The sequence below is a fragment of the Micromys minutus genome, assembly GCF_963924665.1.
Source record: "Micromys minutus genome assembly, chromosome: 12".
In the NCBI taxonomy this organism is placed as follows: domain Eukaryota; kingdom Metazoa; phylum Chordata; class Mammalia; order Rodentia; family Muridae; genus Micromys; species Micromys minutus.
This window is the reverse complement of record NC_137981.1, coordinates 52,565,986-52,593,000: the sequence shown is the minus strand read 5'-3', so window position 1 is coordinate 52,593,000 and position 27,015 is coordinate 52,565,986. Positions and strand designations below refer to the sequence as shown.

The window sequence follows — 27,015 nt, the reverse complement described above, 5'->3', positions numbered from 1 at the left end:
TATTATCCAATCGCGACACCAACCGTTACCTCGGTGGGTGGGTGTAGTAGGAGGAGCTAAAGCCCAGCGAAGAGCTGATTGGTATATGGGACTTCGGCGTCCCGCCTCTTCCTCAGAATCAGTCTCTTTATGCAAATGAGCACTCCTACACTCCAACGTGCGCCTGCTCAGTAACGCTTAGAGCAGGCCTTTGCCAGTAGCTTCTGCCCTGATTCGCTGATACTCCTTTCCGTCAACCATCCTTCAGCCTCTCTTTCCTTCCACCGCCGTCTAGTGTTACTCTGAGCCCACCCCCCAGCCGAACGCTGGTTGGCTAAGGGATGGCCAGTACCGCACGTTGATTGGCGCAGTTCAGCGTCAGTCTGGGAGCGGTTGGGGGAAGGGCCGCTAGCAGGCTGAGGAACCTAGGGGCGGGGTGGGAAGGAGGATCGGCCAACCCCGGGGTGTGGGACTGAGGGTGCGTGCGTGAGGAGTGTGGGGCCGACCAGGAAGGTGGCGAAGGGCGGAGAGTCCGGGTGGGAGGCGGGAGGGGTCTCGCGGGCGCGGAGCGCGGCGGGTGGCGGGCCGGGAGCGAGGGTGGCGGCTCCCTCAGGACCCGGCGCGGGCGGCGCGATGCGGCGGGTCACGCTGTTCTTGAACGGCAGCCCGAGGAACGGCAAGGTAAGCGGCAGCGGGGGCGCGACCCGGGGACCCCCGCAGCCTCCGACAGCCCCGGGCAGCTCGGCCACGGGAGCTCCGAGGCGCCGCTGTCACCTGAGCAGCTGGCCGAGGTCCCCTCCCACCTTCCCGCTGCGCTCTCCTGTCCTTAGCCATGCTGAGTAATGCTCAGCCTGGGGAGGAGGCAGTGATCCTGCAGGCGATTGACCCTGGCCAGGTCTGGAGAAGGAAACTCCAGGGGACAGTCGAGTGACATCCGCAGAATGAGGACCTGGTCTGGACCGCTTTCCTCCTCTTTCAAGGTGCCCCAGGCCCCTTGCCCCACCACTGTGCAAACTTTTATACACGTTTTATTGTGTTGCCTTGTTTTGGTACCTTAGAGGACAGTGACAGCAGACCTTCGGAATGACTTGATTTGACAGTAGCCTTAGCTGCATTTAGGCCTCCGTGGAGGGCGTGGTGCTAAATATTTTTCCGATGTAACAGCTGCCTCTTGCCCCACCCTTGAAAGTTATTCTTTGGAAAATGTTGGCTGTTTCTGGAGGACTGGTAATGTGTGGTTAAAGGGCTACCCCATACATACCTAAGCCTGTTTAAAGTCTCAGAAGTAATGAACCCTTTTAAAGTTTCAGTTCAAGGCACTCTATAATTGGCCAGAGTTCTCTGATTCCCCCACGGCGTATACATAGCAGAACTATTCAAGGGCATTAAAGTTGGGGGGTGGGGTGGGATGGTGTTTTTCAACCACTCTGCAGTTTTGAATAAACAGATTCTGGAAGTCTGATCCACAGTGGGGGTTTGTGCTCTACGATTTTAGTTTCTTAAAAGATTTGATATTCACACAAAAATAATATTTCCATAAGCTCAGCCAGTGCTTCAGAAATACAGGCTGAAAAAGCTGTCAGTTCTGATCATTAACCATTTCTTAGCCACCTCTGTAGTTGGTGTAGTTTGTGGTGTTCTTATTGAGAGATTTAGTGTATCCAGTGTTAACAGTTGTACTGACATGCACTTTCACCAGCATCAACTCTGTTGTGAGACTCCATGAAGTCAAAGTGTTTAGAGCCCCTCATAAGTCTCTTCTGAATTCACTGAGTTATTGTCCAAAAATTGAGTGAGTTGCTTGCTCTTGGTGTATTATTTAAATGTTTAGAAAGCTTCTAAAGAGTTAAAACTTTGGTTTTGACTATGAGTTCCCAGGTTAATATTATTTACCTAAATGTTGAGAATCTCAGAAGTTTGGAGGAAGTGCTTCTCAAATGATTATGGGTACTTATGCTTTACAATGAACATAAGACTGAACCAAAGAGTATTATCATTTAATATTTTTAAAAAACTATGCTCCACCCAGTCCTAAGCTACAGAATATGTTCCAAAGTTGTTTCCTCTCCTTTCGGCTGATGGAAAAAATACTAAAATGACTCTTATTTGAAAAGATCTCCATCCATACCACCTGTGTTTATGTATGTGGATATGTAGCATATACATAGTCACTATATTAATCAGGATTGGGGTAAACATGACATGGATGCTTATTAAGATATTCCCAAATGAAGTGCTATTCTGAAATAGTTGGGTTTCCTGTCTATAAAGTAGAATGTATCATTTCGACTGCCTCCTTACTTGCCTGGTGTCTATTTTTAATCCCCCAGTCCTGAGACTAAGTTTTTTGACTGCATCTCCCTCTTACAGCTTGCTTTGTGGCTATTAGGTGATGTGGAAAGGTACAGAGTTCATCACCATGCATCAAGATATCAACATGCATTTTTGATTTGTTTAACTGATTCGTGCTTTTAATGTTGATGAAAGAGCTTTTTTTTTTTTTTTTTTTTTTTTTTCCTAAGTTAGATGAAATACCATGAAAGGTGGTGAGATGACCCTTGGGGGTTTGAGAGGGTGTCTATTATTCATATTTTTATTTAAAAACAAAGTACTTAAGAAAAAAAACATTGTTTTTCTAATCTGGAAAAGCAGGGGATCTCTGCTTACTGAACCTGTTAGCTGGTCTTGTTTTCTTCCAGAACACAGGTCTTAATATATAAGTAGATTGGTAGCCAACAGCTTATTTTCCAGTTGGTTTTCTCTGACATATGTATAGAAGCCTACAAGTACATTATAGAGATTTACATCACGCAGTATTAATTGAATTAACCATCAACTAAGTGCCAAGTGACTTTAAAACCTCAAAGAAACTGCAGATTGAAGCCAGTATTAATTAGCAAGCACAGTAAACATTGAGAAAGTGGCAGAGTTGACTGCTTTTCCCAGCATCAGCTGTAAAGGTAAAAAATAAAAGGATCTCAGAAGCTAATTAGTGCCATGTTTTAAGAAAATTCTTTGCTTAATAATTGCTATAGTCAACTTCTTCCTCAGGGTATGTTCTTTGAACTATTAGCCAGTGGCATGGTGAGGTCATCCTCATCATAACATGACAGACGTGAAAAGGGTATTTTCCTGTACATGCAGACAAAGGTCTTGGATTTTTTTTTCCTTCACCTTAGTTTTTAAAAACTTTTGGGATTAGGGAGATGGTTCAGGGGTTGAAAGTATTGCACAAGCAGCAAGTGTGAGGAACAGAGTTAGGATCCTAAAAAGCAAATATTGGGTAGATACAGCAGTCCACCAGTAATTCCAGTCCCTGAAGGCAAAGATGAGGGATCCCAGGAGAAAGCTGGCCCTTTATCCTGGCTATGTTGGCAAACTCGGGGATTAGTGGAGAAACCCTGCCTCAGTGAATAAGGTACAGAGCAATGGAAAAAGGTTCTTCAAATCAACCTTGGGCCTCAACATGCATGTGTACACAGGTGCATGCACACCTAAACACACACATGTGCCTACCCACACACATTAAAACACACCCATGAAAAAGAATAAAAGTCTTCATTGTTTAAAGGAAATCTTATATTAAGCAGAATCTCACTAAATTTAATGATAAACATTTAAAAGATTCTTGCTGGCCAGTTTGTAGTCTGAGTAAGTAAAAGTCCTCATATCATTTAGGAAAACGTTTCTAACTGTGGTACACAGTTTACAACTAAATATACAACTGATTTACCACAAGCCCAGAAACATTCTACCCGATGGGCTTTGAAGATTATACTCCCAAAACATTTGATGTGTTTGAATTATGGGGGAGGAGGAAGCTAATATTGGCTCCAGAAAGGTCAGCTATGCCTTCACCTTTCATCTTTTCTCTATATGCCTCCCAGTTTTCTTTGATCTCTTTATCATTCCCTGTAAAGGTTAGTATTAAGAATATGTAATAAAGATTCAGACATCTAAGTAAAATTTAAGGTTCTGAGCAACCCTGATTTAGTGTCATCAGTAATGAGTTGGACAAATCATGGGCTTTTTGTATACAGTATTCATTCATTCATCTACTACTTAACAAGTACTGTGTGTGTGTGTGTGGACCTCCATGGCAAATGCTAGAGGCTCAGTAGACTGGGAAATATGTGTGTATTGGACTGATGTTTGCATTTGTAGTGTAGGAAATTCCTTTTCTTCTAACTTGATGTTAGTTCAGAAAACACTACCGCAGTTTATCCATATCAACGAACTTGTGTCATATACAATACTGTGTGTGCACTTCAGCATAAAGAACAAGAATTTCCTAGCGTGCTTTATGCACAGAACCACTGGGAAGACTTGAAACTCATTGGTGTCTTCCAGCCCCAGCAGTCTGAGTGAGGTTAGGCTACATAATGCTACCACAGTTCTGGTGATTCTTGCCATCATAGGCTTTAGGCTGTAATTTAAAAACCATCTTCAACCCCTTCACTCCCACCTCTGTCCCCTGCTCCCTCTGGAGAGATGCTCAACAGTTAAGAATCCTTCCTGCCTGTAGAGGACTGAAGTTTAAGTACCAGCACCGATGTCAGTGGCTTACAACTGCCTATAAGTTGAATTCTAGGGCTTCAAATGTGCCTGGGTTTCATAGGCACCTGCACTCATACCCCTTCCCCACTCAGATATAATTCAAAAAGTAACCCCCTGAGTTTGATTAGTGCTGCTTCTATGCTTGTGGGTATGGGGCCATGTACTTGAGTATGGACAACCTACCACCAACCGTATCTTAGAGGAAAAGGATCTATAGCTCTCGTGAGTTGGTGTGTTCAACGGTTAAGTCCAGAAGTCAGCCTTTCTCAGCACTCTTCATCTGCTAACTCTTCTGTTCTTTGTGACCACTCTTCCCAGAGGCCTCCTGAGACTTGGATTGGGGAAGTTAATATACATGTTTCATCCACAGCTGAGTGTGTAGTCACTTAGACTTTGTACTTGGATTAGAGTCTGTCCGTTAACTGTTACCTACTACAGAAAAAAGTTCCCCTGACCAAAGCTGAACAGTGTTAATCTATGGGTATAAACATGAATATTTAAAAGGCAGTTTGACAGCATGACAAATTAATATAACAGCAGTAGATTCCCCTCTAAGGCCTGTGAGCTTTTGACTGGGTTTATGGTACCAGGCTTGAATCCTCCCTCTGGAGCAGGCCTCATATCCAATCAGAAAATGGTTAGTTATCCCTGAGACTGTCACTATTATACCAGTGGCACATTCGACCAGGCAAGTCCCTTTTGTATTGGGGTGTCTGTATTAGGATGGCTGACGTCTTTTTCTTTTTTCTCCAGCATTCTTCATAGCACCTTTTGGCACTCTGTAAGCTCGTCAGTAGGGAGAGTTTCTCAATACAGTTGACTTCTCTTATGTTCTATAGTGAGTGATACCGTCAGCGGTAGGTTCTCACCGTGTACTTGTGATGGCAATAGCCTATGGTGGCTTCAGTTAGGGCCTCTGGAGGTATACCTTACCTGACACTAAGATCTGTATTTAATGATCCATGTGTTCTGGAACAGCATTGTCCACCCATGCAGGGTAACCCTGTATATGATTGCAGATTTTTGAAAGAAGTCATTGTGGGTGCTTATATTCTCACCGGTAGTACATAGATCTTCCTGTCGATTATAGCCTTCCCAACATTTAATATTGTCAGAATTGTCTTTGTCTTTCAAGATAGGGTTTCTCTGTGTAGCCCTGATTATACTGGAACTTGGTTTATAGAGCAGGCTGGCCTAGAACTCAGAGGTTGCCCTGCATCTGCTTCCTGAGTGCTGGGTTAGAGGCGTGTCCTCCATCGCCCAGCTACAGTTCTCAGTTGGTAACATTGTCCTTCTTGATCTCAGGAGTTTAGGCCTTTTCTTTTTTTCTTTTTTTCCTTTTTGGAATAAAATCATTTTTCCTTTTGAACTTTATTATAATTGTAGGTAGAGTGAATGGAGCTCTCTATTTTAGCTAAGAATTGTTTTCGATGCTTTGGCCAGATAAATCAGCATGAATAATTTTGCCATTTTATATTAATAGTGTGTTATATAAAATGTTGTGAGACCGTTAGATATGACTTTAAATTGTTAGAAAAATGCTAATAATAACTTTCCAAGTATATTGGCCCAGTATAAGGGAAAACTTCAAGTTTATAGAACTCTTCAATTCTTCCAATTCTATTTTCTCTATTGATGATCCTTTGGTTGTAAATATTTTTAATTATTAGATTGTCAACTGTAAATTTTATTTTTAAAACTAGTATCAAGAGCATGGGGACTTTAAAATAAATTGAAAATCTTCCCTGTCCCTATGTAAGTAATGTAGGTTTTTCCAAATAAATTTGGAAAACAAAATTTAAAAATGATCAGTAGTCATTCATAGTTCCATTATCCAAACATATGCACTCTCAGTCCTTTTATAAATAGCACTTTCAAATTGCAATTATACCATATACTTCATCTTCCTATGTAAATTCCTGTGAAAAACTTATATATAACTGATGTCACCTAGTTCAAAACTCTGAAAACAATGACATTTCACTCAGAGATTTGGGGCATGAAGCAGGTAATGTAACTTTACCTAGCAGAGTCTTCTGTTTCTAGCTTAGATTGACACTTCTTTTATTTTCGAATGTGTGCATTCACTGTGTAGTCTAGCCTAACCTCAGACTCGGTTCTCCAGCCTCTTAGGTCCCAGAAGCCATCGCCCTGTTACATGGTTGCTTTGTTTTTAGCTTTGCTCATTAGTGGTACCAAGACCAGTTGGTTGGTATTCATAAAATAAATGGCAACTTTTGACAAATTCACTTTGCCATTGAAACTTTTTAAGGTTTAGATAGAAAGGTGTTTAAACTGATTTATTGTTATTAAAATAAAAGTTGGATTCAATGTATCCCTTGATTCTTAGTTTTTCTAAGGAAAAATCATCTTGTCTATAGGCCACTGTGTGAGTTTCTCTGTCATATGTCCAAAGTTGACACCATGACAAGTTGAGAACAGAGACCCTGTTGTTATCTTGATTACCTTTCCATTGCCAGGATTAGACACAGTGACTAATCATGTGTCTAATAGAAAACTTAGAAAAGAAGGTATTCACGTGGGGCATACAGTTTCGGAGGCTTAGAGTGTATGACCTTATGGCCAGAGCAGAACAGCAGGAGCCTGGAACTGGCATGGGCTTTTGAAATCTCAAAGGCCACCTCCAGTGACTCACTTCCTCCAACAAGGTCACATTTCCCAGTCCTTCCCAGCTCTACCCACTGGGAACTAAGCATTCACATATATGATCCTCTAGGGTTCACTCTCTTTTGAATCACCTTATAGGGCAGTAACCCTCTCTCTTCCTTAGTTTCTACAGGTTGTTGTTTCCTAAGTCAAATAGGTATTTCAAGTTAGTTTGCTTTATGTTCAACCCCTTGCTAATGCAGCTGGTGCATCATTATATATTAGATGCTGCCTGATTCAGTGCAGGACAGAGCAGTTTCTTATACAACCTAGCAGTGTTGTATTCAGAATGCTAGATGCTAAAAATCTGGATTTCATAAAATAATAGTTTTTGAAAAATTAATGAGGTGGGAAGTTGTTACCTTCTCTACCAAGGTTGATGTAGTGAATAATGTGCTAACCAGCAGAAAACCACTGCTATTCCAAAAGAATGAGTCATTCCTACAAAGAAATAACACAAGAACACCTTAATAAGGACTTCAGGCTTAGGCACTTTACTGTAAACATCAACACATTTCCTCATAAAACCAAGGTAGATAAAACTTTTTCATTACTGGTTAAAATTATAAACCATAAAGTTTGTCACAAGTTGACTGATAGAAAATACTAATCTAAATTTAAGTTTAGCTCTATCTTCAGAATTGGTGTTGAACATTAACATTAACTATATTAGTTTTGGTTGGCTGCAATTTCTTTCTTCTTATTATTAAAAATGGATTCTTTTCTTGTATAATATATCCCAAGCACAGCTTCCCCTTCCTCTAGTCCTCCCAGCTGTCTCCCCCTTTTCCTCCCTCCAGATCTACTTCCCTCTGTTCCCTTCAGAAAAGAGCAGGCCTCCAAGAGACAACAACAAAACAAGACGTAAGACAAGGCCAAAGCCCTCACACCGAGGCTGGGCAAGGCAACCAACGGGAGGAGGGGGTCCCAAGAGTATGCACAAGAATCATACACCTGCTCCACAGTTAGGAGTCCCACAAACCACCAAGCTAACAGCCATAGCATATGCAGAGGACCTGATGCAGACTCACACAGGCACCATACTTGCTGCTTCAGTGTACGTGAGCCCGTGTGAGCCTTTAGTCGATTCCGCATGCCATGTTCTGGTTCTGGCATCCTCCCTTCCCTCTGACCCTACATTCTCTCCTCCTCTCTTCCTGCTGGCTCTTCTTTTCTAGTTTTGAGTGTGTTACAATACGAGGCACAGAGTAATGACCTATCAGGCAGTACTCTGAATCTTCTAAGTGATCTTTTAGGTTTTAATCTGTAATGTCAGTGATTCGTTGTATATGTTTAAATTAATCTGGTCTATTCACAGGTGGTTGCTGTGTACGGAACTTTGTCTGATTTGCTCTCAGTAGCCAGCAGTAAACTCGGCATAAAAGCCACCAGTGTATATAATGGGAAAGGCGGACTGATTGATGATATTGCTTTGATCAGGTAACTGACATCTAAGCTGTTGATAGTATACTGTTGCTTCTTGCTGTGTGCTGTTTCTTATGCTGTTGGGAAGCTGGGTTTTTGCAAGGGATTGTCTGGAAGTCACTTGAATTTAAAGTCTGTCAATCAGATAGAGAACCCTCACTGTAATTTAGTACCTTGATATATGTCACTGAGAATTTCTTTATAGTAATTTAAAGATTTAAAAATCTCTAATTTGCCTTTGTTTATTGATAACTTCATTTTTAGACAAATTTCATAAACACCACAAGGAATTGATATTAAATACTACAAAAGTCTAACCAGAGAGAACACCGGGGGTCTACCAATATTACTTAAAGCTGCTTTTTGTTTTTCAGTGTCCCAAGTAGATTATTCCTTGAAACAGATGTCTAGTTCACTTCACTCCTCAGAGGATGAGACAGTTGTAGGACAGGGAAGTAGTGGGGCAGGAAGGTGATGAAGGAGATGTTCTAGGGAGAAACAAGCTTTGCTGGAGTTATCCACCTGATTGGCAGAGTATACATTTTTGATTTGATGCTTTAAATGATATTGTATGTGACAATTAATCTACACTCAAATCCAGGGCAAAGTGACTTCCCAGTCTAACAGACTTCCTTGACAGGTCATTGGTTCTAGTCATGTTAAACAGAGAGGCATCTGAGAAGTGAGGGGTCAGTTTGATTTTTGTCTGTGAGAACAAACTTTCATTCTAATCTAGAAACATTGGCTAGCAAACTGAGCAAGTAGAAAATAGAAATTGAAAAGGAAATCTAAATAAATTAGAATTTTTTAGTTTTTTATTTTCTTGGTTTTTATGGATAATTGACTAACATCACTGAATACATCAATCTAATTCTTAATCATAAATTGTTTCCAAGAAAACCCTATGTATCCTGTGTTGATCCACAAAATAGCTCCTGTAAGTTAGATGGAGATGACCGACAGAATGTATGAGGCTTGCACTGTGCTTTCTGGCTTACAGAGGTGCCTCCGATCTTTGAGTTACACTAATGGTTCAAGCAAGGTGGTCAGGGTGAGACTATACTGCAATCCAAGAGGACAGTGAGCTGGCAAGCTCAAGTATTTATATGTGGTCATGGTAGATGTGTAGTGAGTAGCAGTTTAGAACACAGTTGCTCAAGGTTCTATTTTCTCAGGATTTATTATGACAATTTGTTTTATGTGTTATGACAATAATTAACCTGGCTGCTGATTATTTGAGAAAGCACTCCAATAATTTACTTAGAGGTAAAGAGTTAATTTAAAGACAAAAGTTGCCTGTGGCTTCAGTCATGTCTTTTGAACAAAAAATAGTACATTCTTCAATTAATATAAGGCTAAATTCATAAATTTCGATAGTGAATTTTTGTTTTGTTCAATTTTAAAAAGAACTTTTATATATAGGGTTAGTTGTTTGATTTTAGTTCTAGTCAGGGTTATATAGAGCCCTGGAGACATTTTCCTTGTAGGTAGGCTGGTCACAAGGCTGGTGACAAGGCCTGTCATCTGTGTAGTTCTAAGGGATAGTTCAGATAAGTTATCAGTTAATTAACATGCTTTCTAACTTTTGATTGTGGCTTTTTAAAACTTGGTTTTCCCAGGGATGATGATGTGTTGTTTGTGTGTGAAGGAGAACCATTTATTGGTAAGTAACTTTGTTAAATACCTACTTTATTTGCCATAGTAATAAACATAAAATGGTAAATACTTTAGTAGGAACTGTATGACTTAACATGAAAAAGGCATGATGACTAAATTCAGATCTTCACTGAGTATATGCCACATTACACTTACTTGAATTATAATTATAGTCTATATATTTCCTCTTTTATATGCCTTTAAGGAGTCCTAGATATGTACATTTGATATGTACATTTGTGATCTATGACATGATAAGGTAATTTTGATTTAGAAACAAATTTTCTTGAAAGTAATCACTAGAGTTTTTTAGTATTATATTACTTACTTGTACCCTTCATCCCTTGAATAGTGTTTGACAGTCCTTTACTGCCAGTTAAATCTTAAAATGAAACACGACCTTGCCTCAGCCACTATCCTTTCACTTGGAAGAAAACATATGTATTTGTATATCTCAAAAGAAAAGACCTAGTGCATAAGTGAGCAACTGTTCTGTGACAGCTACTCAACTTTGTCCCTTAGACTCACCCATGGGTGTGTGTTTAAGTGTTTTTAGAGCATTACTGGCATTGTATTTGCTTCAGGCAAGTAAGTGTGCTGGCATGTTGGTACTTGCTTAGGAAATAGAGGCAAGTGGATCACTGTGAGTTCCAGGATAGCCTGATTTACATAGTTAGCTCCATTGTAAGACTTCTGTCTCAAAAAACCAACAACAAAATAAATGTATAGCCTCTGCCTCCATCTTAGATATGAGCAAACCTTTTCTCTATCACCTGCACTCACCGGCCTGACTGAACACAGTTACTCAGTTGATTCTTTGGAGGCTAGCTATAAAAAAAAATCATTAAGTAATAAATAGTTGGACTGAGGTTTAGTTTAATTAGAACCAGTGTCTGCAATGTATAGAGGTCTGAGTTCAATTCCTTTACACCCCCTCCCCCCACCAAAAGTAACAAAAAATTGTGGTAGGATTTTTGTTTATTCCTGTGACTTCTTGGACTTAGGAATATGTCATAGGTTTTCATCCTCTACATGTATTGATGCCCCAAACGTCTCACTGGGTCAGTAGAATCCTATTTGTCTTTTTCTCTCAGTGTCACTAGTCTTTCATGGTATCTTCACCCTCTGGTGAAATAAGGTACTCATCTTACTCTTTTTTTGTCACAGACATGTAACAGTATTGTTTTGACTTGATGTCATGTTCAAGATACAGTCTGGGTTTATAGTTGCTGTAAGGCCTTTTGATGACTAGAGTTGGATATTTATAAGTAGCTAGAGATAAAATTTACATATTATACTATATATAATAAAGTTTATCATATTATAAGATGAGGTGTTTATGTTCTGTCATGTGATATACACTATCTCGTGGGCTCATAATGAATCTTTCAGGATATATTCAGGATTATAAGGTTTTAGCTTATTGTCTTCTGTCTTGACTTTTTCTCCATTCTTCCATATTTGTAATGCAGATTTTCACGAATTCAGAGAATGATGGGATTGTAATGTCACATTATTATTCATCCATTTCATCCCACTCAAAAACCACACAAGATTTAAGAGGAATAATCAATATTTGAATACTAGTAGGGTCTGCCAACAGCTAAACATCTTTTGTATAGCCTTTCACCTTTATCTCTGTGTTAAATGGTTGCTTCCTCATCGTCAGAAGGTGCATGCATCCTGTACTGTCTTCATGCATCCTGTACTGTCTTCCTAAGCTCCACTGAAATCCCCTCCTCAGGTGCACTGGTTCCTGTCTGCAGTGCTTGTCTGCAGTGCTTGTCACTGGTTCCTGTCTGCAGTGCTTGTGCCGTGTTTTTCTAGTGATTGTCTGACTGAAACGGACTTGGAGAGGTTCCTCCCAGAGTCTTTGGGACCAGTTTTCTCTGGCATCTTGCAGGCTATACAGTTTATGACTCTGTACTTGAAAGTCAGATGTAGAATTATGTCAGTTTATCAGATTATAAACTTTAAATATGTACATTTATGTCAGCTTTACAAAGAAGCCCTTGAAAAATGGTTGGTCCACAGTTTCCTTATTTGGATATTGTAAGTTATTTCACTTTGTTGTGACACAAAGGGTGGAATCAAGAAATCTGGCCTTAAGTGACTATTCTTGGTCAACAAAGGACTTTCTTCCCCTTATTCTAGCAGCTTTGTGGACTCTTTCTTGGGTTGTATCGTCAGGTTGTCATGGAACTTTGACAGATTCTTATGAGGTTTTGCTTTGAAAAATTGTTTCATTGTCTTCCCAGAATCTTCAATCTTAATATTTCTGTTATTTTTTACATGTCATCTCTAGATCCTCAGACAGATGCTAGACCACCTGGAGGATTGCTAGGGTCCCACACAGACTGGCTCACATTAAATGTAGGAGGGCGATATTTTACAACAACAAGGTAGGTAGCAAGGTGTGTGTGTGTGTGTGTGTGTGTGTGTGTGTGTGTGTGAGTGATAAAGGCCAAAACAGAATAAACAGGACTGTGTACTGGTTCCTTCAATTTTTTAATTTCCTTACAAGATTTTCCAATGCTTCCTAAAGATATGTGAATTGAGACCATTTTTAGAAAGTTTTTAAAGAAAAATTTAAATGAAGTTAACCTTTCATTGCATAGAAAGCATAAATAAAGCACCAATTCAGCTTTGCAATTTGCTCTTTAGATCTAGTAGTAAACAGATTGCACATAGTAAAAATCAGATAATATAAGATCAGGAATATTGTAAGAAAATGTCTTGCTAGTATTTAAATGAAAAGATAACAATGCAGCATTAAATCAAAGGAATTGCCACATGAGAAGAGATTTTGGCAACTTACTGCACATTTTTGTTTCCCGGCATTACTCCTCCCAGGTTGTAGCATGCATCTCTTTGAGAGAACAGCTGAACTCAAGTATACTCTTGACTTAAATATGTTTGTTTGTAAAGACACATGAAGAAATCAATTTTTTTCCCTGAATTCTTAGGAGCACTTTAGTGAATAAAGAACCTGACAGTATGCTGGCGCACATGTTCAAGGACAAAGGTCAGTAGAACATGTTCTCACTTTTTGGGGTGCTGCGGTAAATATTAAAATGTGGCTTAACCTTTATCCCATGCTTTGCCGGCTCTGCTCAGAGCCATGTGGCACTGCAGGTATCTAACTTAGCAGCCTTGGGAGGCCTCTATGAACTGTGTCTGGTTCACTCTACTGTACCTGCTGCTTCTGCCCCGGGTGGATCCAACCACCCCAGCGTGTTGTTTTCACTCACTTCCCCTTGGCGTGTTGTTGCCAAGCCTTAGACACACATCCCAACTCTGTAGCGAGCTTTATGTTCTCCGCCGCTACACCCTTTGAACTCACTTAAGTAGTCACATCAAAGAACACACCAAACCACTCTGATCTAATAGGTACAAGATAATTTGCCAACCTAGATAAGTCAGATGATCTTGTACAATTCCATTCCTTATAAAATATTCATAACAAACTTATTTATAAAGAGATGTGCTAAGAGAAACATACACATCTGCCTCCATCATCATTCCTCCTGGAATCTCTCCTCTTATTCCGGTTTCCTAGCCTTTTCTGCCTATCTCTTCACTGTCCAATTATGTATCATCTTAACGTCAACCCACATTGGGGCTCCATTTTTGTTTGAGCTGACTTTGTCACTCAAGTGGGATAAAATAACTTTTGTAGGAGTAAAGACATGGCATATTATGTGACTGTTGTTCTTCTACAAATTCTGACTTTATTTTTGTTTATGGGGGGGATTTTCTTTATTAAAATGGTATCACAGGTGTCTGGGGAAATAAGCAAGATCATAGAGGAGCTTTCTTAATTGACCGGAGTCCTGAGTACTTTGAACCTATTTTGAACTACTTACGTCATGGACAGCTAATTGTAAATGATGGCATTAACTTATTGGGTAAGTATTTCATAAGATATGAGTACTGTAAGTATGGGGGTGTAGCTATCAGTGTGGATAGGTAGTCTTTCTGGCTGGGCATCTTTGCTTATATGTCTCTTTAGCCTATAAGTTTTTTATTTGGATTCTAAGTAGATTTAAATTCTATCACAAGGGACTTTAGTAGGTTGTTTTGTTGTTGTTGTTGTTGTTGTTTTTATTAAATGGCTGTTTTCTTTAAGTTCTGGACTTATATTGAGTAGTGAGTTTAAAAGCAAGAAAGAGTTGACTTGGGTTTACGGTTCCATAGCCATCACGGCAGGAAGGCATGGCAGCAGAAAGCGGGGAACACATGAAGTAGAAAGTGCACTGGAAATGAGACCAGACCAGACTGTAAACTCTCAAAGCTTTCCTCCAGCAAGGCTCTGTCTTCTAAAGGCTCCACAGTCTCTCACACAGTACCTCCAGATACACAAGTGCCTACGGGACATTTCTCATAAGCATCTCTCATTCAGACCATCACAAGGACTAAAGTAGGACCAAACTGAGTAAGGCAGATAGGAAATGCTCTAGTTTCTTGTCTGGGAGCATCTAGGGAATATACAGTGGATTCTTACCTATACCGTTTGTGTTCCCCTCGGTTTCTCCTCTTGGCTGACTTTGCTTGCCCCTGCAGCTTTCCTTGGCAGACAATTCCATGTTCCTGGTACTTCTAGCTGCCTGCTTTTGAAATCTGGCTAGAAACCTCTGACCCTAGAATCCTTATGTTTTATATTCATGCAAAAGCAGTATTATATGAGTGCCTTCTGCCAGCTCACATGTTAGTGAGGCCCCGTACAGCAGCACTTCTCAGCCTGTGGGCTGAGACCTTTGGTCTAGTGACCCTTTCACTGCAGTTGCCTAAGACCATCTGTATGTCACATATTTACATTAGGACTTGAAACAGCAGAAAAGTTACAATTATGAAGTAGCAGCAATAATAATATTATGGTTGGGGGTCACCATAACATGAGGAACTGTATTACAGTCACAGTATGAGAGAGGTTGAGAACCACTGCCTTGGATTATGGTGTGGAATGGGTGCCAGAGTACCTGCATGGCTGGATCTGTCTTCTCATGCCCTTGATCCTGTGGCAGGCGGGTAAGGGCTGGTCAGTTCCTGAGATGTCCACTGTTAAAGTGCTTGATCTCTTTGAGATGGTGGTAATCTCTTTAACAAGCTGCCCTTCTAGTCCACAAAATTATAAACACTTTTTTTCTGACCAAAGTACTTGTTTTTCCAATCTTCTTTTTCTGTTTTGCGCTTCCAGTTCTCAGCGCAGGCCAGGCTAAGAGTAGTAGCTGCCTGTGCTGCATCTTTGAAGTTATAGTAGCTTGACATTCCCTCCACCGGGCTGAGTGTCCTATTATTCTGAAGTTCACTCTCACTCAAATTCTTGGGTCACAGACAGAATACATAAGTTCTTTGCAGAGTATAAGGTGAATACCCGTGTTCTAATCCTGGTAAAGTGCTGGTCCAATCAGAAGTCTCCTGAGCCTGGCTTTCACTGTCTGTATTCCTGCTGGCCTGGTCTTCTGAGCTTGCAACAATATTGCCCATTAAATCTGATTACAGAGTTTTAAGTTTGTTCTATCCTCCTTTTCCAAATATCCAAATTCTTCCTACAAACGAATCTCAGAAGCATAGACCTCCATGGTCAGCAGTTGTCACAACTGCCATCTCACTTCTGTGGCCCCAGGGTTCTGTGTTGGTCATCTTTTCATGTCTATAAGTGAAGAGCTCTCCTGGATTAATTTTGTACATCATTTTTACGAAGTATAGTTTCCATCCATACATTTTATATTGCCTCCAGGTTCTCCCAACTCATCTTGTACTTTAAAAATAATCTACAGTAATTTTTTCTGAGACTGAGCTGGAGTGGTGGAGCTAAGAAGTCCAGGTGTTGCTGGTGCTGGTAAAAAAGACTGGATAGACTTCAGATGGCCGTGTGTGGGGTTCTGTGTATGTGCAGCTTGCCAGGGTGTTGGAAAGCTTCATTCTAACCCTGTAATTAGAAAAGCAGCCATACCACATTCCCCAGGAGGTTTGGATTACACAAAAAACCTTGGTGAACTGATTGTGAGGCCCAAGAAAGTCTCCTTATTCTGGGTTTTTATCCGGTTGATACTTACACTGTCTTTTGGGAAGGATGCAGAAAAATAGCCCTGAGGCTAGGCATGGAACATGTGACTCTGAATGCATGCTTGAAGCAGGGCAGGGAACACCTGCCAGGTGACCTATGAGTATGTGCCGCTCTGAGCTTTGCTTCTCTGTTGGATGGCTGGAAGTGGAGATTAACTTTCGTAGGAAAGATTATTTTCTTTCCTCCCAATTAATTTCTCCATCTTTCTTTGCAGCTTAGAATCTAAAGGGAGGGCTTATGTCTGTTAATTTTGTAATTCCTGAGTTTAGCCAACCAAGTACCTGAGTGGAATTTGGAACACAGTGCTTACCTGTGCTCTTACTCGCATACAGATGTATACTTACTTAACCACGCTGGGCCAAGCCTGTGATAGAGAAAACCCCTTAAGTGTCTGAATTATATGTTTGAGTTATTTTTGTGAGTTTGACTGAAACTGTTACTCATTTTTAATATGTTTGACTCAGTAAGATATTGATAGCAAATCTAATCAGATTGTTCACTCCATTAATAAAGTAGATGAATTGTTAAGATTAGATGGACTAATTGTTTTTAATTGGACTCGCAGTAATAAATCACTACTTAACTACTGACACAATCTAGGATGTGCCACGCTTTTGTTGTCACTTAATAGTTTTTTTGTTTGTTTTCTTTTTTTTTTTTTGTGAAAAAAACTTGTTGGTCCACTCCCCTGCCCTGCCAGAGTCTCGCTGTGTAGCCCAGACTCGATAGAAAATTCTGTGTGTTCCAGACTCTCTCCCCAACTTCAGTATTCCAAATGATAAGATTATATCAAAATAAAGCTCAGAAAAAACTTTTTTTCAAAATATTTGCAGCACTCTGTGGGAGCATTCTAAAGCACACATTGTTGCTACTGACCAAGCCTAGGGAGATGCTCCGTCAGTAACGTGCTCGCCTCGTCAGTGTCGGGACCGGAGTTTGGTTAACTGGAGAGAGTTAAGGACCTAATTAAGAAGTTGGGCATGGGCCTGAGTCTGTAATCCAGCAAGGGCTGGGGCAGCAGGGCGGGAGGATCCCGGGGAGCTCACTGCAGAGCTGTCCCGGTGTGTTGAGTGAAGTTGGAGGTAACTGAGAGATGCTCTCTCAGAAGGTGCGCACTGAGGTGACACTGTTGTCCTCTGGTGTTCTCCCACGTGTGTGCAAGCACACATAAATAAGTAAGCAGCTAAGCTTACTTGTTGAACCTCAGCATTATTGTGAGAGTTTAACAGACAGAAATGATATAAAACCCAAAATGAGTTGTTCTGTGTGAACGTCATGCTTTGTATTTTTGATAGGTGTGCTAGAGGAAGCCAGGTTTTTCGGGATTGACTCACTGATTGAACACCTAGAAGTGGCCATAAAGGTGAGGTGGTTGCTTTGTTTTGTTTTTATCTTGGTCAGCATTCCACTTATCCTAAGTATCACTCCAAAGACCTCATTGATTTTTTTTTTAAATATTGTTTTCAAGAATTCCCAACCACCAGAGGATCATTCACCAATATCCCGAAAGGAATTTGTTCGATTTCTGCTGGCCACACCAACCAAGTCCGAGCTGCGCTGCCAGGTAACTGAAGCAGACCACTCAGTGTGTGACTGTGTGTCAGCAAGTCTAGAGCAGTCCCACACCCTTCAGAGGGTGCCTGTTCTGTCTTATTTCTCTTTTTCAATGCAAGATAGAGTTTAATTATGAGCCATGGCAGATGAGACGGACTAGCCTTTCTTACTGTCTAATTGTGCTCTGTGTAGGGTTCTTGAGTAACACACAGAAGTTACAGCAGGCCTTTTTAAGTTTATGTTCACAGTTACTATGTGTGTGGCTGGTCAGTGACAGAAACTTTTGTGTGTTAAAAGCATCACAGGTTTTGAAGACACCACAGTATGTATTTACTCCCTTATGTAAGATGATTGGATTTTAGAATTAATAAAATAATTGTTATCCAGTTGATCATGGCTATGAGCAGGTATGTGACTAACTGTGGTTCCTCTTTAGGCCGTCCACCTGTCAGGGTAGTGCAGCCATCTCTGTCCTAATATGCAGAGATGGAAGTTCTTTCACAAGAACCCATGAAAGCCACAGGCGCCATGTACTCTCGGTTCTGTTTGCTCATGCTGACAGTAAACCGCGGACGGAAAGACCAATAGCTTCTGATAATCTTGGTGCTTAGTTACAATGATTAAAGTCAATTCAGACAGATGGTTTCAGCATCATGACAGTCTGTGCTTTTTAATTCCAGGGTTTAAACTTCAGTGGTGCTGATCTTTCCCGTTTGGACCTTCGATACATTAACTTCAAAATGGCCAATTTAAGCCGCTGCAACCTTGCACATGCAAATCTCTGCTGTGCTAATCTTGAACGAGCTGATCTTTCTGGATCAGTGCTCGACGTAAGAATCGTTCTTTAGTCATAAGGAAAACCAAAATTTAGGCTGTTGAGCTTTCTCAAAAGCAGGAATTGTATGTTTCTTACTTGAGTTTTTTATTTCGACACAGATAATTGACCGTATTGCTGCTGACTTTGGAGGGTCTAAAAGTGGAATGGGTTGATTTAATGACTTTCATATCCTTTGAGCAACGTAGACCCAAAAGGTTAAATCCTGAAGTGAGGTCCTGAGCTCCCTGAAGTCGTAGACTAAATTTGTCAGAACTTCATTATTTGCAGTTGACATGTGACACTGAAAAGAATGTGAAATGCATTGAGCCTCATTTGTGGATGGTGCTGACTGGAATATCTGGAGGAGGGGTCTGAAGTGGGTCATTCTAGAAGTTAACATCTCAGTACTTTTTCTCTCTGCACATATGTGAGACTGCCATGTATGCATGTTTATGCATGTGTGTGTATGTATGTATGTATGTAGGTATGTAGTAGTTATCAGAGTTATTCTAGGATTAAAGGATATATATATAGGATTGAGTCAATAACAAATTAAGTTCTTTATGCCAGGATTGTAGTCTGTTTTATTAATAATTGCACCAGGTATAGCATTTTGCTTTTGATAGTCATTTATTGCATTATTATAATTTTGGTTTTACTAGTTCAGCCTGTTTATTACAACTTTTCTATCAAACTAGAAAAAGAAAAAAATCAGCCAGTATACTTTTTAGATGCTGCCTCTCTCTTCTATCTCAGGACGATGGCTCAACAGTTTCAAAATAGGCAAAGGACAGACTAACAGCACAAAGACAAGTTTGAAAGACTTAGCCTCCATGGAAATGTTGGAAAACTGCTTGGTTTGGGTAGGGGCAGAAAAAGATAAAGACAGATTTTAAAACAACTCTTTTCAGATCTATTTAATTAAGAACTGAGCATTTGTGTTCTCTGTACACTCAGACACTGCCTACCTTAAATAGCGCATGTCAAGGCCAATATAAATTCCTGATGAAGTAAATGTTACAGGACTGTGAGTTAATTACTGCACATAAAATTGTCTTGTATTGAGGAATATTGCTGAGCTGTACTCTGAGAGGGTCAAAGCTAATTTCTCATTGTATGTGAAGGTGGTTGTTGATTAACAGCCACGTGTGTTGCAGTGTCCACAAAGTGTGTGCTAAGCATTCTGCCACTAAGTGTGTGCCAATGGCTTCCATCTTTTGTTGAGCTTCTCACCTAGCGTTGCTTCTCTCCATCCCAGCTCTGAACCTTTGTGGAGAAATCCTCCACTTTGACTGTAAACCAGAAATGGTCCCTGTTGCTGTCGCTGTCCAGGCGTCCCTAGCCCTCAGCATGCCTAGGGTGTCTGCTTTGCCTGGTCCTGACGGCTCGCTCACTTGGATGCATGGAGCTAGTAGAATGAGAACTATAAAGTGTGGTTTCTTTGTATTTTTTCTTTTAAAAGCACAGTTTCATTTGGAAAATTCCATTTTATTTTTGTCCATATCTCAGCAAATGTCAGCATATAGTCAACTTTCTTTTATTTGTATCTTACCACAGAGTGATTTACACAGCATATTACATATATATATTTCAGAACATATTGTTTATCTCTTAAAAATACATATTATTTAAGAAGTATAATATCAATATATATATAAAGAGTAAATGACCTAGCTGCTTTCAGCAAAACACATTGCCTCTCTTGATAATGCAAGACAGTTCTTATGCCTATGACGCTGGTGTTCTTAGCTGGATTGCACATTCTCAGCATTGGTACCCTGCTCCACACTGATGACAAGGAGGTGAAGTACTTTACATGGCTAAAAATAGCAAGTTTTACTACAGTTTCTTCTGTATTTTCTCCTTTATGGGATTCCAGCGTACAGCCCAGAGTGTAGACCTTATTTGCAGAAAAACTTGGGAAATCCGGGTAAATTTCACGTGTCTTATTTAGGACTATTAATTAAAAAACAACCACAAAACAATAGACAGTGACATTTATTTGCACATGTCAACTTCTTGTCGTGTTAGATTTTTCGAATACATCAATCTAGTTGTCCTTTAGTCATTTTGGTCTTTTAATGTCCTGATATCATCTACCGTGGCAGACCTTCTGCCCCTCCTCATGAGGCCCCAGGCATGGAGGGATGGGAATAAATGTGTGTGTCCATTGGCTGTCAGGGGGTGACCTCTCTTTGTCCCCTTTTGCTGGAGGTGACTGACTGTAAGCTGGGTAAAATTGTACCTATAAACCAAACACCTTCCTTGATAAATATGTTAATAACAATTCAGTCGGGCTTAGGATTTAGGACAAACACAATGACCGTGTATACTCAACCGTGTAAATTTTAACAGTCCCAGCTTCTGTTTTTTCACAATTGTGAAGAACTATTTTAGTGTCAACTTTATAGAGACACTTGCCGTTTTAATCAATATCTCACAGAATTCAGGGCTAGATGCATTGGATCCCTTAAGAAGACTTAACACCTAAAACTCACACATGCATTTTCTGACTTTCTACTTTCTTCATTATGCATTGTGCTCAGGGTTGGCAGTGCCATGTAGCAGTGGTTTATACAGGAGGACCCAAGAAGTAGGTGTTAGTATTGTGTAGATAATGGTGACATTGCTGGTGCATTAGGGTCCTGGCCTCTGAAGTGATGGGACTCCAGGAATTCCATTTCTTGATTCCTTTCATGATTCAGAAGAGAAAACCTGTTCTTGGAGTTTATGCCCTCCTCATTTATTTCATGTACATTTTGAACATTATTTTGTAATGTCTAGGGATATTTATAAAGATAGAAATAGGCTCATAGTTCAGATGTACAAAGCTTCTTTATCCAAACTCATGTTCTGTAAAGTGGACATACTGTTGTTATTTTGCTGTTTTTTTTTTTTTTTTTTTAACTGTACCTCTTCCAAAAGTTCTCAGCTTGTTCTGAGTTTCATTAAAGGCATCTTCAAGATAAACAGAAAATAACTAATTGCAGATGTGTTGAATTGGGCCTTTCCTATTAATTTCTTTCTTATTGCTTGCACAGATGTTATCAAGTTTAACCCTTACAGCCGGAACTCTTGTGTTCACAGTGTGCAAATCTCCAGGGAGTCAAGATGCTCTGCTCAAACGCAGAAGGCGCATCCCTGAGGCTCTGTAATTTTGAGGATCCTTCAGGTCTTAAAGCCAACTTAGAGGGTGAGAGATGGTCTGCCTATTCTCGCTTGGAAACCATTAAATAAAAGCTGTTGTTAGAGGTGAAACAGGAAGGCTCTGGGCAGAGCTTCCTCTGAGGTCAGAACTCGAGAGTTACTTTACTTTGACCTCAGTCATTGGCAGAGGCTAAGCTAGGCAATACCCAGGACACAGGAAATAATGCCAAAGATATTTAATTGAAAAGTTAAATATCAAGCTCTTAATTTTCAAATAAAATAAAATATTGTTATGCTGACAAAATTGAAGAATTTCAGTGAAGCCTACAGTGTTTGTCAGGTTTTAACACTCCAGCAGTAGTTGGTTATTTGTGAGTTGGGCACCTCATTTACCTGGATTTAGGAGACATGGTGCTTGTGTATTCCCCTGGTTGTGCATTTATAGAGGCATATTATAGAAGTGCTAATTATCAAAAGAAAATACTGTTCTCTAAACATTGCTCGAACATCTAAATTCATGCCATAAAGAAAATAAATTACACCATTAAAATCTGTATTGCAAGTTGGTTGAAAGGTAGATTTCAAGTTTATTTCCAAAAGTTGCAAGGTGTTTTCTCATTTCCCTTTGTTAAATCATCTCTGTTTTTGCTTCTAGTGGTCAACTACAGAGGTTTTAGGTTAAACTCCTTCAAAAATGTGCTTCTTGCAGGTGCTAATCTGAAAGGTGTGGACATGGAAGGGAGCCAGATGACAGGGATTAACCTCAGAGTTGCCACCTTAAAAAATGCAAAACTGAAGAACTGTAATCTCAGAGGAGCAACTCTTGCAGGAACCGATTTAGAAGTAAGTCTCCAGTCTGAAAGATTTTCATAATGAGAATTACCGGTGGGATCGTGCAAACTGCCGAAATTATAAGCAGAATAGTTGTCTATGAAGCTCCCCCTAACATGGCAGGGTAGCTGGAAGGCTTTCAATTGCCTGTTTAGAAAGAGCATGGGGACTCATACCTGGAGTCCCAGTGAGGTGAGGTGAGAGGAGTGGGGCTTCTGACCTAGACTGAAATAAACAGTGAGACCCTGCACCCCTCTACCCCTCCAAGAAATGAGGTGGGGCAGTCATTTGCTTGTTTACTTAGTTCCAGAGGTAGATGTGACACCTACATAGACCATGTTACCTAAGTCATATGTGCCAGTTCCAGATGTGGAGGGAAACTGACATGGTTCACATCAGCCTTGATTTCATCTTTCTCCTTTTCTCAAGCATATTGCAATATTAATAAAGTCTAATTCTAAACAGAATTTAACAGGCCAGATTATTTCTTGACCCACGTGAGACGTGTAAATGATTTCTGGGTTTGAGATTAGGTTCATGGAAAGCCCATTTTAAGTTGCCATCATGCTCAGTTTGAATCTCAGCTTGAGATTTTTAATTTGGTCTATTATTTTTCATAAAACCTGCATTGTATATGTCTTCTTGATTTGTAGACTTAGGTAGTTTGTTTGTCTGTACAAAAGAACTCCAAATACAGCAAAGGCTGGCCCAGAATTGTGATTTTCTTTTCTCAGCCCCTACAAGTGCTGGGATCATAAATGTGTGCCACCGCTCTTGGCTCAGTGGCTGTTGTCCACATAATACTGCCAAATGCTGCTGCCTGCACTAAGGGTTGTTCTGTGTATCTGTGCTCTTAAATACAGTGGCTAAGAACCACCTAGTTGTTGGGCCTTTGAGTTTGGTACACCTGAGACACTAATTTAAAAATATTTACCTCATTTTAATTCTTTTAAACTTAAATAGCTACAGTTTTCTGGTGGCTGTGTTATGTTGAACCTTGTGACGTGACACAGATAGATTTATATATGAAAGTTTGGCTTATCTCAGACTTCCTGTTTTGTTTTGTTTTAGCTTCAATCTCATGATAGTTCTTAAGAGCAGAGCAGCAAGTTCAACTAAAAGAGAAGCTTGCTTTGTACCATTAAGATAGCCCTTTCGATTCATTTTATTTATGTTTATGAGTATTTTGCCTGCTGCATATTCCCTGTGCATCCTGGTGCTCATGGAGGTCAGAAGAGGCCATTCAGTGGATCCTTTGGGACCTGAGTTACAGGTCATTGTGAGCTGCCATGAGTACTGAGGAAAGCACTTCCCGAGGGCTTGCTTATATTTTCAGAGGTCCATTGTCATCATGGCAGAGAGTATGGAGGCAAGTAGGCACAGTGCAGAAGTCATGGAGAACTGTGTCCTGATCCAAAAGCAGGGAGAGAGAGATTGGGTCTGGCGTGGACTTTTTAAAACCCAAAGTCCTCCCCCGGTGATGCACTTCCTCCGACAAGGTCACCCATACTCTAACAAGGCCACACCTCCTAATCCTTCTAATCCTTAAAATAGTTCTACTCCATGTGACTAAGTATCCAAATATATGAGCCTTTTGAGGTCATGTTTATTCACATTGCCACAATGCATTAGTAGAAGGGTCCCAAGAATGGGGACACTTGAGAATATTGTCCTGCCATGCCTAGAAATCGTTTTGTGGGGGAACCAAGTCAGATCCTAAATCATTTGAGCTCCACGAGTCTTGTTTTGTCTTGCAGAACTGTGATTTGTCTGGATGTGACCTCCAGGAAGCCAACCTGAGAGGCTCCAACGTGAAGGGTGCCATATTTGAAGAGATGCTGACACCATTACATATGTCGCAGAGTGTCAGATGAGAATGGCAAGAGCTGGAGGAAGATGTCCCAGACGAAAATGTTTCCTTATTTTATTTCTCCATCCATTGAGTTGTCTAGTGGAGATAAAATTGTAAGGGAATTTGAGGTATATGTTTGTTCCCAGAGGTGCATAAGGGGAAATAATTGAATTTCCCTCATTGTGACTGTAACAGAAGAACACTCTGTTCATAGCTGTAGGGAAAGTAGATCATGCTGCTGCATTTTGAGGGGAGTTGGGGCGTTTGTCTGGTCTCTGACCAGGAGTAGTAGCTATTACATTTGCTTTTATTTAGGCATTCTGTGGAAATACCATCTTTAAGATGCATTTGAGAATTTTAATTTATGAAAAAGCACAACATATGCAAATATATTTATTGGATACCTAGATGCAGTAAGGATGTTTAAGTTGTTAAACGTCTTGACTCTGAAGAGTTGTTCAGGTTTATAAATAGCTTTAGTGATGCCTTCTTCTTCAAATACCTATCCGTCACGTGAGGGTGGTTAGTTTAAGACTCCCTTGGCGAGATTCATTTCTATAATGTTTACTTTTAAAGAAGAAAACATCAAGGTCTGAGTCATCTTCTGCTGTCGCCTGTTGAGACACAGTGGAAGGAAAGCTCTTTAGTATCATTGTGCAGGAGGAGGCAGGCCTCCGCTGTCACTGCCACTGTCTGGTGAGCATGCTTCAGCTTCACAGGCAAGTTCCATTCTGCAGCAGGCCAGGCTGCTCTGTCCCTCAGTCGTCACAAGCTGACAACTTCAGATACTTCAGAACCAAAACACAAGCTTTATCCTGGCCACAGTTGATGTAATGCCAATTAGTTTATACAGAACCAGCTTAGAATAGATATTCAGTCTAAATCTACTGCAGTTGGAGCTATACAGTATGAATAAATCCTGCGGTCCCTACAAGAAGGCAACATCAGATCTATAGGGTTTTATAAACCCTATAGTGGAGACTAAGAAATTCTAAACTGATTTTGATTATAGCCACCAAAAAAGCTGATGAACAAAAATTAAGTGTTTGGCTAGTATATGCTGCACTATGTCAGTACCTGTGGCTTTTTAAAAAAAATTTTTTCTGTTGTTTGTCTTGTTTTTAAATGAAATTTTAGTCATTACCTGTGAACACAGCAGTAGGGCCTTTTTACCTTCCTAGTGGGTGTCGCAGTGTCCTTACACGTTTCCCAAGAGCAGGGAAGAAGCTGAGTCCAAATGGGTTCCAAATCCTACAGGCTGGTCTGCTTGAGGCAGTGACTCATTCCAGATGACCTTGTCTCCTTCAGGAGTGGCCTGTCCTCATTATTCTGTAGCTTCTTCTATCTACATATGCAAAGCTTTCCTCCACAGTAAAGGCTCACATGGGGAGGAGAGCGCTCCTTTACAGGGAAAGGAAAGCAATTTCGAAAATGAATTATTTTCTTTGTGTTATTATTTTTACCAAGACAGAGAAGTATTGTATTGAGAGATACCTATTTTCATAATCAATATGTGCCTAAATTATATTTAACTCATTTCACTGCACTCTATTTTCAATAATTATAGACTGTATTCATTCACTGAATGGTCCTCTGCAGACAGTCCTGAGGCTGCAGAAGGAGCTGAAAGATGTAAACACAGCGTGCTTGGGAACTGCGGGGTTCAGATCTGATGTAAACGCATTAATAAAAGGTGTAGAACGCTGACGGGCTGTTTCTGCTCTTGCTTTCGTAAATCAGCACTTCCTGCATTTCCCACAGTTCTTCGTGATGATGCCATGCAGGAGAGAGCCATACAGTGCTCTTAATGGGTTAGTTTTGTTAAAAACGCCATTAAAGCAAATTGACTTCTTGGGTGTGGTTTTCTGACCATCTCTTCACAGAGCACCATGCTACAACACTTGGTTCTGCACTACAAAAGACACCCAGTGATTTGTGTCCCTCTGTAGCTGATAAGCATCACCGCTCCTTTGCTGTGTTGAGTAAGAGATCTAGGAGAGAGATTTCTAAGAAAGGGGAAGAGTCCAAAGTAGTAAGACTTGCGTTATCTCTAGCCATGAACGAGTGTGTATATAAGTTAAAATAGAACCTCATGGGAGGGCTGCAGAAAGGTTCTCAGCCTAAATCAGCTGGATGATTCCCATTGATAAAATTCAGGTCACTCCTGGAGTAGCCATCTAAGATAATACATGTCAGGCTCTGATGTAGTCAAGTTCCTTGGAAACCAGTTGAAGGGATTTTGAATAAGAAATGTTATAAAGTCATTATTATGATGGCTTCCATTATTAATCAAGACCTATTTTCTCCAGCTCATTTTATGAATCTGTTATTTATGACATAAGTCTATCCCTAAGTGAACTTTAAATCATCTTTTATACATGAAAAAACTCTAGAATTATATTAAATCCCCCAAGAAGGTAGTATCTTTAAAATGAAAAGTGTCAAACTACAAAGGAAAGT

General features: G+C 40.3%; 1 protein-coding gene across 2 annotated transcripts; it reads left to right on the top strand.

Annotated features, from left to right (window-relative positions):
* Nucleotides 1-543: 543 nt before the first annotated feature.
* Nucleotides 544-26,251, top strand: KCTD9 (potassium channel tetramerization domain containing 9). Of its 2 annotated transcripts, XM_080925991.1 has the most exons (12): nucleotides 544-660; nucleotides 8,522-8,643; nucleotides 10,248-10,291; nucleotides 12,590-12,686; nucleotides 13,251-13,309; nucleotides 14,064-14,192; nucleotides 17,650-17,717; nucleotides 17,823-17,918; nucleotides 18,589-18,738; nucleotides 21,813-21,918; nucleotides 22,582-22,715; nucleotides 24,461-26,251. In XM_080925991.1, exons 1-12 carry the CDS (start codon nucleotides 613-615, stop codon nucleotides 24,575-24,577), a joined length of 1,170 nt encoding a protein of 389 aa, XP_080782117.1. In that variant the 5' UTR covers nucleotides 544-612; the 3' UTR covers nucleotides 24,578-26,251. The 2 variants fall into 2 exon arrangements, with proteins under 2 accessions (XP_080782117.1, XP_080782118.1); XM_080925992.1 differs by lacking the exon at nucleotides 18,589-18,738.
* Nucleotides 26,252-27,015: the final 764 nt, after the last annotated feature.

Excerpts from the sequence above, each read along its gene's own strand:
- KCTD9 (XM_080925991.1), top strand. The coding sequence starts at position 613 with ATGCGGCGGGTCACGCTGTTCTTGAACGGCAGCCCGAGGAACGGCAAG. Across the intron at positions 10,292-12,589 it reads TGAAGGAGAACCATTTATTG|ATCCTCAGACAGATGCTAGA; the intron begins GTAAGTAACTTT and ends TGTCATCTCTAG. Across the intron at positions 21,919-22,581 it reads TCTTAAAGCCAACTTAGAGG|GTGCTAATCTGAAAGGTGTG; the intron begins GTGAGAGATGGT and ends TGCTTCTTGCAG.